We start from the raw sequence: 13739 nt of genomic DNA, 5'->3' as shown, positions 1-13739 counted from the left end.
AAAATTATATATATATATATATATATATATATATATATATGATACCTTTAAAAGGAAGAAATAATTTTCCTTACTGGTAGGTGATTTGTAATGTGCAAGGTTCTAAGAGAAAATCCTGAGGCCACAGGTGGGGAAAACAACCATATCACACTCTGCATTTTTCCTTTGAGACATGGTCTCTCACTGAACCTGGAAGTAGGCTGGCAACTATCCATCATGAGAGATGGTCCTTGCTGCAACCCACCACACTGTTGGGGTTACATCCACTACTACACAGAGCTTTCATGTGAATTCTGGTATTTGAACTCAGCTCCTCCTGCTTGTGCAGCAAGCACTCTTAACCAGAGCCATCTCCCCAGTATGTAACATTATTATTGATATGTTATGCTTTTTGCTATAAAGATGAATATCATATCCTCCAATCCAAAGACTAAGGTACATGTTCTTGGCTATCCTCTAAACTGTAAACCAACCATCCTGGCATGGACTCTGGCTTCTTTTATTTCTGGCTTTTCTCCCAAATTCCAATACAATGTTCTTCCTCCAAAACACTGACATAATCCTTGCAGACCTATAGATTTTGGGGATTATCACTCTCTACTAAGTTGCCTTTCCTGTGTAGTTTATTTTCCCCATGTTTCTGAATACATCTTTAATAATAATTATTAAGAACCCTAAGTGTTGCCTCTGTGTTTTTTCAGAGATACTGCACACAAGAAATTGATCCTAAAGACCTGATCATGATAAATGAATTATGAAAACTATGGCCTCATTTCTAGAAGAAGAGGCCTGTTCCTGAGGTTTGTGCTCACTAGACCTTTGAAGTTACAGAGAACCAATTCAATTCATCCCATACCCTTAAATATTTAAGAAAAGTTATGATAGTGAACTTCAGCTTTACATAAATATATATGTACACATGCAAGATGTTTTCATATAATATCTTGAAATGTAACATTTCTCCCCCTCAAGTTGTATTTACTCACACATTCCCTGCATGGCATCATTCATTGGGTATGTCTCCTTGTTCTTGGAGACAGATACTCCTATCAATATTTGTCCTTTTCAGTTGTGGCACCCAGGAAAAGACTTTCCATCACTGTCAGGTGCAGGAGAACACTGTTCTCCTCACTCTATTTCAATGGCCAACTCGTCTGACAGTATGCACGTGATGCTGATTCTGTTCATATCTGACCTTCAGGGATGTCTGCCTGGAGTAACACATGCACTTAGAACTTTTAGGGAAGTTCTTAGAAGTTGTCTGGGAGTTGAAGTCACCACCATCCCTTTGGTTCTCTCCCACAGTATCTAATGATTGACTGATACCACTTTCTAGTGGAATAACAGTGGTTCAGCCTAGGTTTCTTTTCTTGCTCAAAGTGCCCTAACTTTACAGATGAGAGTTCTGTATCCTAGCAGTCAAACTGACTGGATCACGTCTTCCTAGACACAAACTGCAGAGCTAAAGTGACAGGTGCATAGGCACTATGTTCCCACAGGAATGAGGTGAGGACAGAATGGTAAGGAGGAAATTTGGAAACCCAACTTCTTTTATACTCATTTACTAGATAGTTGTTTAATGCTGACATTTTATATAAAGTTTCTGCAATGTAACATGAAGTTGGATTGGAAGAACTCAAGGAATTCTACCTTTGTAACTCTTTTGCACTATGAACATAGGAAGTATTTACAGGAGCTGTATGACACATGGAGTGATATGAATTTTGGGAGAAACTGTGTTACATCGTTGCAACCCAATACCATTTTCACATCCCTATGTGATCTGTCATGTCTGTTATTTTCTTGACTGGGACTTGGGCAACTTCAGAGCGAGATGATAAGTTCCAATCTGCCTTTCCATCCCTCCTCCAAAATGAATAGCTTCATGTTCATTCAAGGAGAAACTAAATCCATAGTCAAATGAAATAGAATAGGGCTTGACTAAAAATGAAAATCACCTACATGAGGTAACGTGGTCGTAGGCCAAGGCATGTATAAGCAGAGTGCCATGCTCAGAGCCTTTTTTCAGGTATTTGTATCTTAGACAAACACACATACACACATACACACACACGCACATGCATGCACACACACACAAACACACATCTCACACACATCTCACACACAAACACATATCTCACACACGCACACACATCTTTAGGTTTGAAGAACATGAGGATGATAATTTACTAAATCAAAGTACATACTGATAATCTCATTCTGATTCCTTTGTGAATTTAAGTACCCTCTTTCCAAACATAACTTGGACTTCAAATTCCCAGCAGTGTTAGTTATAAAGTTTGTGGAACCCTTTATGAATGAAAATTTGTTGTCAAGCTGAAAAATCAGAAAAATATTATTGATTGATATAATATAAATCTTCCCTTATGAATACTTTGTTACTGAATACAACAGGGGCTGGAGGGATAGCTAAGTTGTTAAGAGCACTGGCTGCTCTTACAGAGGTCCTGTGTTCAGTTTCCAGCACCCATATACTGGCTAACAAATGTCCATTTCTAGGTAATCCAGTACCCTCTTCTGACCTTCCCAGGCATTACACAGCATGGATACACTTACACACATACCCTCAATACACTCATAAACATTAAAAGGAAAATAAATAAATAAAATATAGAAAACAACAGCATTTCATACCTATATAATTAGCAGACTAAACTTAGAAACTAAAGAAATGGTGTAATGAATTTATATAAAATATTGACACTGTAAAAATAATGTCTTGATATAATCATAAGATTTCTTTTGTTTTATGTTTCTGTGATTTGATATATCAGAGTTTGAAAATTAATTCTTTTAGCAATTTGACTTTGAGTAGAATCATTGGACATGTTTCCAGGTGTTCTCTGTGAAAACAAGAGGCAATTTTTGTCAATTTCTAATTCTGAAAAATGACTCCAATAATTCCGGATCTTAGGAGAATATTCTATTACATGTTATTCAAATATTTGATGAAATACTTGAAACATAAATTTTAGTAATCGAGGAATGATGTTTTTAGCTGAACAATTTTTGAAAGACAGTTTAACTCTTTATATGTCAGTTTCATATCAATAAGAATTTTAGCTCAATTTTATGCATTAGCCTTTTAACTTCCTCAAGTTAATTCATGGAGAGATAATAAACTGAAAGTGGCTTCATGATACACGTACAGTTTATGTGGTGGTTTGAATGAAAATGTCCCCCATAGGCTCCAAGTATTTGAACATTTTGCCCCAGATGATGGTGCTGTTTTGGGAAGTTGTAGAAAGTGTGGCTATCCTGGAGGAAGCACGTCACTGGCAAATGGGCTTAGAGAGTTCCTAAGCCTTGCCAGATCTCCAGTCGCTCTCTTGTTTCTTGTGCCTACATGATGATGTGAGAGCTTAGCTTCTGCTGCTCCTGCTCCAGCCACCTCCAGCCACCATGCCTCCCTTCCATGATGGACTGTAATTCCCCTGGAACTGTAAGCCCAAATAAACTCTTCCTTCTATAAATTGCTTTGGTCAGTGCTTCTATCACAGCAACAGAAAAGTGACTAATACAGTAATTGGTATCAGAGAGCGGGCTGTTGACTGTGAAGAACTGACCATGTGTGGCTTTGGAAAAATAAAAACTTTGGAAGTTTGGACTAGAAAAGCAGTTGATTGCTGTAAGCATAAGCAGAGCTTAACGGGTCATTCTAGTAAACTCCTGGAAGAAAGTAATGCTGAGAACAATGTAGCTCTAGAGGGAAATAAGGACGTAAGCCGCAATTGGGATATTTTGGCAAAGAGTATGGCTGGAGTCTGCCCACAGCCAAAAATCTTGCCTGAGGCTAAGTTGAAAAGCCATGGACTAATTTCTCTGGTGGAAGAAATTTCAAGACAGCATAATGTAGAAATGGTGGTGTGGCTATTAATGGTGACTATTATACAGATTTACAGTGAAAAAGAGAAAATGGGGCAGAAAGAAATACAGACTGTAAAGGATGGATTGAAAAACAGCACTAGGAATATTAATGTTGGAGCCCTGGCATGTGATGGAGAGGATCCCATTGATAAGGAGATTAAAGTGATTAAGGAGATTAAAGTGATTAAGGAGGGGCCTAGAGATTCTGACTTAAACAATGGAGAGAGTGCCTCCAGGGCAAGACCACACACAGTTAAGTCTCCAACTCATGAAAGGAAAACGCTGCAGGGGCCACTGAAGAGAAAAGCTTCTAAAATGGATAATGCAGGCTGGAGTCCATCCCAAACTTGCAGTGAAATTTGGCAGTGTCATTCACCTAGTTCTGGCTTCAGAGGCATGAAAGATGCAAGCGTGAAGGGATCATCGTCATCAGTTCTTCCTCTGAGGTTTCAGAGAGCCTCAGAGGCCAGGCAACGTGAAGCAGGGGTTCTCCTGCATAGAGAAGGCCCTGATAGGCCATCACATGAAGCTGTGAAGGTGAAGCCTGGTTGGCAATGGAGACCCCAAGAAGATGTCTGTGATGCTAGAGCTGTGAGGCATCTGCCAAGAAGACCTGCACACAGGGAGTGGTACCAGCACAAGAGAGAGATGTGTGCTGCATGCAGCAAACCTAGAGAGGCTGAGCCATCTAACCCCTTTGGAAGTAAAGTTCCAGAAGCTGGACGTGGAGCTACTGGATTTGGCGCTTGCTCTGCTGGTTTTGGGTCTTGTTTTGGTCCTGTATTTCCTTACTATGCCTCCATTCCTCCCTTTTGGAATGGTAATGACTATTCTGTTCCACTGTATGTTGAGAGTATGTAATTTATCTTTTGATTTTGCAGTTAAGATATTTCGCTGAATCTCAGAAGAGACTTTGGACTGTGGATTTTGCAATAGTAGTGAGATTGATAATGACTCTGAGGATTTTTAAAGTTGGACTAAACACATTTTCCATTTTATATGGTCATGAGCCTATGGGGGGCAGGGATGGAATGTGGTGGTTTGAATGAAAATGTCCCCCATAAGCTCCAAGTATTTGGACATTTTGTCCACAGATGATGGAGCTGTTTTGGGAGGTTTTAGAAAGTGAGCCTATCCTGGAGGAAGCACATCACTGGGGGTGGGCTTAGAGACTTCCTAAGCCTTTCCAGATCTCCAGTCACTCTCTTGCTTCCTGTGCCTGAGTGATGATGTGCGAGCTTCACTTATGCTGCTCCTGGTCCAGCCACCTCCAGCCACCATGCCTCCCTGCCGTGAAGGACTGTAATTCCCCTGGAGCTGTAAACTCAAATAAACTCTTCCTTCTATAAACTGCTTGGGTCAGTGTTTCTATCACAGCAGCAGAAAAGTGACTAATACAGTTTAGAATTCATGTTTATGTATGCTTTCACTCTATAGACAAGTATAAGGAAAATTAAAACTAAAATTTTATTCTTCTAATAATTAGTTCATTAGAAAGTCATGGATTCTGTTCATCAAACTACTACATTTATATTTGATTTTCATTATGAAACTTGTTAAGTCACTTGTCAATAAAGTATTGGTTTCCATGTTTCTAAAATTTTCAAAGAATTCTACTCTCTCGGAGTAATGCTCTGTTTGCCCAGTGTGTGCTCTAATGCTGTAATCCTCTACTAGCAGCTACGACAACTCACTTGAGGCTCTGCAGAGCTCCAGAGAGCCTTCCATGCACAGCCCTTGGACAGGAACAGCCAGCTGCTCACCTCATGGGCCACTGCTATGTCTGGAACCTGAGCTGCATGGTCTCCAGTGTGAAGCCCTGTGTGTGTCTCTGCTCAGACCTCTTATTGCATGCCTCTTGAAAAACACAAAGTAATGACAACGTTATTAAGAATTGAAGATAGCAATAGCAGAATATGTAACTAGACCCTCCTGAGGCCCAGGCACAATGGCGCTGCATAGGTCACTGGCCCACAAAACTGGCCCTGACATCAGCTTTACTGGGGCTGCCCATTTTTCCTCATTTTGGCTCTCACAGTCTCAGTCTCTCCTCTATACTTCATATTAACATTAATAAGAGGAAACCTTCATTGACCTCTTCCTCAAAAGGAGCTATTTAAGCAGAACTGGATTAAAATGAACATTTTTGCCAGTGATGTAAACAGACATATTTTAAAAGTTTATGAACAGGTAATCTTGGATTCTGGAATGTTCTACACTGAGCAGCTCAGTGCTTGTATTAGTCACTTTTCTGTTGCTGTGATAGAATGCTTCCTCCAGGATAGCCACACCTTCTAAGACCTCCCAAAACAGTGCCACCATGTGGGGACACTTTCATTCAAACCACCACCATGCTCAAGATATGATTTAGGACTTTCTGTGTGGAAATCTCACCCCAGCATTGCTAGGTAATTAGCATGTCAGCTGAGGCAGGTGAGTTTCCCTATATAATCTTCAGTGTATTAGTATGGAAATTGAACTTTTGTCAGGATTTAGAACATGTCTGTAAAAACTGACAGTGCCGGATGCTCAAGGACATGAACCACTTTTTATGATATTTGGTCAGGATTCTGGGAGAGAGAATCTGAACACATGCCTGGCCTATGTGCCCTCGGTGTGCGTGTGCTTTTATCACATGTGTTCTCTGCCTCTTCTCCCCAGGAAAACCACATCATCCGTGCTTCACTGGAATACTGAACTCTCTCTTTTCTGTTTCTTGACTTTCATATTTTTCAAGCACTTTCCATCCCAATAATTTATGTGTATTTCCAGGGAATGTGTTTTAACAGTATTTAGGATCCTGCTATTTTTTTTTAATTACTCTAATGGTCCACCCAAAGACATTTTCCTTCCAAAGATATTCCAGAAAGGAAAAAGGTAAACTAGGTGAAATGAAAGTCCACGATTGTCCAATGTTAGCAGAAATGAAGGTAATACAACTTAAATCAGGAAACCCACAGCAGGGCAAACATTGCTGCAGCTTCTCCCCATGGCAGGGGCTGCAGCTGCACACCCAGCTGAGGTTTGGAGCCAGGTTGTAGGCTGGTTGGGAGCACTGTGCCTGCGCTGCACAGAGGTAGGTGTCTGAGTCTTCCAGGTGGGTGTCTCTGATGTGCAGGGTCACATAGCGCTCCTTAGAATCAAATGTTGACTTTAACCTCCCATTCTCCTTTGTCCCTGGAGCCATGTAGAACAGACTGATCAAGCTGCCCCTAGGATTCTGTCGGAACCACTGCACACTGGTCATGGTGATAGAAAAATTGCATCTCAGAGTAGCGTCGGCTCCCTCCTGGAGACTCAAGACTGAAGGACGCTGCTCTACCTGCATCCCTGTCACCCCTGTTTGGACAAAGGAAAGCAAAACAGAATCACCAAGAAGTTTCCAGAAACATTTCTAAAGTATCCAAGAAGAAACACAGGAGGATGAAGGACCCCAAAGGAGCTTTGTATCGGCTCTCTCTCCTTCTGCCATTGACAAGTTTGGAGCCCCCTTAACCGCATCTGGGGTGACCACAACTCACAGCAAACCTGCACCCACAGAAGCCCCAGCACTGTTTCAAGTCTCCTCTCCATGGTTCCTGTCCATTTGCTGAGGTGTTGTCTCTACAGGTCTGAAAGTAGTCAAATTTTGGGCCGGACAAAAATCTGCTTATAGAGAACACTCCCCCTGAGTCACTGAGCTCTGTCATTTGTCTACACAGGAAACTCCACCCACCGTGGCCAGGTGAGATGGCACAGTAATTGCTACAAGACTGTGGATGACAAAGGTGCAGGGAGTCAGGGGGGCCGTGTTTCTAGGGTATGACGGCTATTTTTTTCCTCCCATGATTTCTTACAGTTCATGTTAGATAGAGGACTTTGTGTGAAAAAAAAATGAGGAAGCAGAACGCATCATACTTACTATAAAATCCAGCGGTAACACTGGGTTACACAGAGACTTGAAGAAACCTAGGAAGATGAACCCTGTTTCCTAAATTGCACAATTTAACAGACAGTTTGAAAAGTCAGCATGTAATGTGTTCTAAGGGGGAACAGAGACTTATTGAAAGTAGTTCACCCTCTGCATAGACAGTGTTTCCAAGAAAAGTGGTGTGGGTTGAAAGAAAAATCATATGCACATATGGTGTCCACCATGATTTATTTCCAGCTCCCCCCTTCTGCCCGGACCTTTCCCCTGGACTCTTCAGGCAAACACAGCTGACTCTGAGCAGGTAGATAGAGCTGGCCCAGTGTCAATGTGATCCTATCTTTATTCTCCCTCTGTTTTTGTGTCTTTTGTTCCCATTTTTTCTTCCCAACTAGTTAATCTTCTCCCTCTACATCAGAGAAAAAGAAGTACAGACACACACACACACACACACACACACACACACACACACACACACTGTACGTCAGGGATATTGAATTATTTCTTGATCTGTGAATTTGGGGGATTTTAGTCACAAAAATTTAAGAAATTTGCATGTCATGGAAATATTTTTGCTTAAGCTCCCATCCTGACAATGTCCACCGAAATCCAATTTTCTTACCTCTGTTGAGATAATCATTCTTTTTTTTAAAAAAAAATTTTTATTGTGAATTTCATGCATACATATAAGGTGTTTTGATCAAATCCATGTCCACTCCCTCCCCTCGAACATTCCCCCTCTGAAGAGGTAACTCAAAAATCTTTTAAGGATTAGATACAGATACTCATTCTTGAAACAGATTTATAGACACGTGGGATCCAGTGAAAAGAGATATAGACTTTCCCTTACTGAGATTTTAAAAATAATGACAAAGAGCTGATGCTCTGGGTGAAGTCCGCACCAGCAGTGCCCTGCTTTGCCTTCTATCTGACTTTCTCAAGCTTCCTCTCAGTGCTTAATCGCTCAGAGCTCGCCATTTCTGGGAAGGCTGCAGTGCCCCCTAGTGGACTGACACCACCAATAAAGGTAATGTGAGTGCCCCTAAGTAACTCCAGGAGGCACACAAACCCAGCTCCATTCACTGATGAAAGAAATGCAGATTGGCAGAAGTCATCACTGTCTAGATGGAGTGGGGTTTAAAGATGAGCCATTTGGAAGATGGTATTGCATGCAGTTAAATGTTTAAAGTAAGTTGGCAATTACTGTGCTACTTATTTAATTTCTTTCTATTATTGTTGGGTTGTTTTGGGTTTTGTGTGTGTGTATTTTTAGATGGGGTCTGTAACCCCAGCTGGCCTGGAAATCACTACATAAAACAGGTTGGCATGGACAGCACAGAAATTCACCTGCCTTTGCCTAACGCTGGCATTAAAGGTGTGTTCCACCACACCTGCCTTAATTTCTCTAATTTAGTTAAAATGAATAAAAATTTGAAATTATAATGTAAGTAATAAGAATAATAAAAGAGAGGATGAGACAATAGGTTTCACTCTAGAAAAGTAAAAAGTACACATACGTTAAATATAGTCTAAGAATAGGACCCAGAGGACAGCAGAAACTGGTCACTGCTGAACAAAGGGAGAAAGAGTGACACGCAGTCTGATGTCCAAAACCTTATCAAGAAGGTGGACACAGGACGATGAGATGGCCCAGTGTGTAAAAGTTCTCACTGTTCAAGCCTGCTGATCTGAGTTCATTCCCTGGATCCCACAATGGGCCCCACAAAGTTATCCTCTGGATCCAAATACATTGTGTGACTCTTGTGTATAATACACACACCCCCACCCTATCCCCACATGCTCACACTCACAGACACTTGCACAGATGAAAATCACAAATTTGGAAAATGTAAGACAGAAAATAAACATTGTTTTTCCTTTTCCTCTTCTTTTTATAAAAAGTGAAAAAATATAGAAAGCTTTTTAGTGTGATGCTTATGATTTTTCATTAGTTTTATTATTCAGATAAATTTGTGAAGATATGTTACTATAAGTAATAGAATCCTACATACATATTAAAATGTCCACAACCAACTGACATCCATACACACTCAGGACCTTTCATTCAAGGCACCTGCAGCTGCCTTGCACTGTTTTCTGGACAAATCTGTTTATACATCCACTCCTCAAAATACCAGAGGATATAGAACCATAGTATTTATATATAACAGTATATGCACATATATACTTAAGGATATTTGTCATAAGAATGGAAACACAGTTCTGTATCCATATGTTCAGTCTTCTGAATTATAGAAGAGAACAATGAAAGTTTTATCAATACAACAGAAAACAAACAGAAGAAAAATGTTCAAGATTATGCCAAACAATGGTGAAATATAAAACCTTTTAACCAATACAGACATAACGAAATTATAGATATACAGCAAATATCAGGTTGAATTAAACTTTTCAGTATTGATACACAGTGCTTGGAGAATCAAAAATCCAGAGCGTATCATGGATAGGATGGGGTTTGTCCTGCTGCCCTTGTGTGGAAGAACTGGAGCCTCCTCTAACCGCTATCCCTTCAGAACCATCGCAGCCTTCTCCAAAGCATGTCTGTTCTGCTCACAGGAAGAAAGGAGGAGGACAGGAGGAGAACACACGTTTGTCAGCTGAATTAGCTCAGGCAACAGGGAAATTAGAGATTGGGGTGAAGACTGAATTGATACTCAGAAAGGGCAATGGAAAATGGCAAACAGAAAACTTCAAGAATGTGTGAAGCAGGAACGGAGGAAAGTAAAATGAGGAGACTTCGTGGTGAGGTGGACGACTGAGTGCCATGTCTCCTTCATGGGTCATGAGTTGTCATCACTCCTCTTTCCATTTTAAAACTTATTTTTATGAATGACTTGTAATTGCATCTTTCTAGCTCTTACAGAACGATATTAGAATGCTAGGGAAAGCCTCTCATCATCAAAATTACATGTGATTCCACCTGGGGTAAGTGTTGTATATTCACATGCTCCTACTTAAAATCATACATAAAAGACAATTATCCTGTTGAATCATAGTTTTAAGCCTTGTTAGATACTGCTTAAGAAAACTGTACAAGACAACAAGCTATAATGCTGAGAATGTAGGATAGGGTTCTTCCTGGCAAACAGAGAGAGAGAGAGAGAGAGAGAGAGAGAGAGAGAGAGAGAGAGAATGAATGAATTTACCCACCACAAATCCATTGAATATGGGATTGAAGTACCTTCAACAATCTTTATACCACCATTCCCAGCTCCCAGGCCTCACTTTTTACCTTTGATTGCTCAATTTTTAGTCTGGACTAGCCTGGGGATGTAGCCAGAATTCTGCCTAAGCCACCCACCTCTGCACAGTCCCAGGCATAGCTGTGTTTTCCCATGTCCCCTACCGGACAACCCAGGAATCCTCCCATCCTTCAAATCAAAAATCAACATTGAGAATCTGAGGGATTGACAAACTAACTCTTCATAATTGATCTAAAGTTAACTAATCTAGAACAACAACACACAAACTCACAATAATACAACAGAAACTTGCTCAACAAAGGCAGACTAAATCTCCTATCAGATATATAGCCAACAAACGGAGTTCACATGCCCAGGTTACATGGTAAAAACACAAATAAAATGAAAATCCATCAGGTGTGGTGGTGCATGCCTTCTGTCCCAGCACTCAGGAGGCAGAGACAAGTGGATCTCTGTGAGTTGAAGACCAGCCTTGTCTACTGGTCTACATAGCAAGTTCCAGTCCAGCTAAGGCTACAGGGAGACTCTGTCTCCAAAAAGAAAAGAAAAAGAATGAAAATCCAACACACGGTATGTCCTTACCTCCTTTTCACACTCACTAGTTCTACAGATATGTTCTACATTGTCAACTACTCAGAGAAACACCAGGACACAGAACTTAAAAGAATAATCATAAATATAATCAAAGAATTCAAGGGGTTTAAAGTAAACAACAAACACCTTAGTGAATTCAAATATGAAGGAAATAAGTTCCTGCGTGAAGCTCAAGAAAAAGTAAATCGTGTGCGTGTGTGTGTGTGTGTGTCTGTGTGTGTGTGTGTGTATGTGTGTGTGCATGTGTGTGTGTCTCTGTGTATGTGTGTGTGTGTGTGTGTGCGTGTGTGTGTGTGTCTCTGTGTATGTGTGTGTGTGCGTGTGTGTGTGTGTGTGTGTGTGTGTGTGTGTGTGGCTGAATGAAATGGCAAAGAATTCAGGGTTGTGTGTGTGGCTGAATGAAATGGCAAAGGCAATTCAGGGTTTGAAAAGCGATTTCAGTAAAAATACAGAAGTACTGAAGCAAACAGGCTGAAACAAAGAGGGAATTGAAAAACTCAGTAACCCAATTAGGAAATCCAGGGAAAGTCCTGCCAGTAGAATGAACCAAGTAGAAGACACCATATCAGGACTTGAACTGAAGTAGAGGAAGGGGACCATTCAATCAAACAATATGAAATATTTTTAAGCACTGCTGCCAGCCAGCAGCTACTAATACAAGGAAAATTTGTGACAGTACCTAAAAATGAGTTTCATTTCCAACCCACCACAAGTAAAGATTTATTCCTCCCTAATATACCACTGTTCACATATTTAACATGGAAAACGACTAACACATTCTGTTTTATATGTAAAATAAGAGGGAGCTCTGGCCCAAACTTAAAAAAAAAATTCTGCTGATTCTCACCAATCTGAAACCTCTGAAAATCTAGAAATAAAACATGGGCCATTAAAACGAAAATACAAAATTGTGTAAGGCATCTTCAATCCCTGTGATAGCTGTAGAGTGTTTTACCGTAGCTCTCATGACCTCGAGGTTTTCCTTTTTAGAAAGTCGTATGTTGGCTTTTTACAACATGGTCATTCATGGGCACATGTAACTACAAACCACACAGAGTTCCTCTCTTACCAATTTAACTAAACACATAAATTCATGATGCTCCATTCCTTCATCATGCCAACAGGTTGCCTTTCTTGCTGTTTCATTTAATAAGCAGTTGTCTTATTACCATGTAATGGTTTTTCTTGGATTCATTTACTCTGCCTGTTAAATAATTAAAAGACAGGAAAAATGTCTAGCACAGCAGGCAACAAATTTTATTAATAGTTAAGAAACACACGAGAGAGAGAGAGAGAGAGAGAGAGAGAGAGAGAGAGAGAGAGAGAGAGAGAGAAGGATAGAAAGACAGAGACAAAGACAAAGAGAGAGTAGGCTCACCACAAGTGAGGAGGGGATTCAGAAACTGAAATCCATGTCCCCTAGGAGGGATTGGGCTTTTAATTGTTCTTGTGGGACGAGCAGGTCCTCCTCCATTTATTCCTTCTTGGCCAACTTAAACCAAGAGGGAGTTGAATAGGCCTATGGCTATGACACAACCAGGCAGAGACATAAGCAGGACGACCCGATCTTGGACATGTCCAGGTACATAAGTTGGAATGAGGACCCTGCCAAAGTTAAAAATAAAGGTTGTCACGCCATCTCCAATGAAGCCCGCGTGAGATCCTCCGTGGGTTGAGGCTGGAACTTCAAGGAAGGTTGCCTCTTGGAATTGGTTGTGATAAGAAACATGCAGTGTACCTGGCACGCTCTTACTTGTTATTAATTTTCTAACTGTCACTCTATCTTGGGCTTTCTGTGGGCTCAGAAAGTGCCTGGTGTCCTTGGCACCGCTATCACTGCCTTTATTGAAATCCTTTAATCATTCTAGTCCAGATGCACCATTATTAACGAAAGATATTTAATTGAGAGATATTTTAGACATAGTGAGAAGTGACTAAGCAGAGTTAATGCTGGAAAGTCCAGGGAATAATAGATTTCTAGAAGAAAAATGTAGATAGATAAATATAGATAGAAGAAGGGTTTCTTGTTATTCATTACAATTCATGGATAAATTGGTAAGATCAAGACCACCTTGGAGTCTTTTGATAAACAATCAATAAGAGAGCATTAAAGGGCAAATATAGAA

General features: G+C 40.5%; 1 gene segment (V, D, J or C); it reads right to left on the bottom strand.

The window, feature by feature from the left end:
• Positions 1–2332: 2332 nt before the first annotated feature.
• On the bottom strand, positions 2333–7674 carry LOC103735809. The segment is given in 3 exon segments: positions 2333–2337; positions 6847–7227; positions 7410–7674. Coding segments are annotated over 3 exon segments (438 nt in total).
• Positions 7675–13739: the final 6065 nt, after the last annotated feature.

This window comes from Nannospalax galili, unplaced genomic scaffold (assembly GCF_000622305.1).
Source record: "Nannospalax galili isolate Female #2095 unplaced genomic scaffold, S.galili_v1.0 scaffold977, whole genome shotgun sequence".
NCBI lineage: Eukaryota > Metazoa > Chordata > Mammalia > Rodentia > Spalacidae > Nannospalax > Nannospalax galili.
This window is presented reverse-complemented; position numbering and strand designations above follow the sequence as displayed.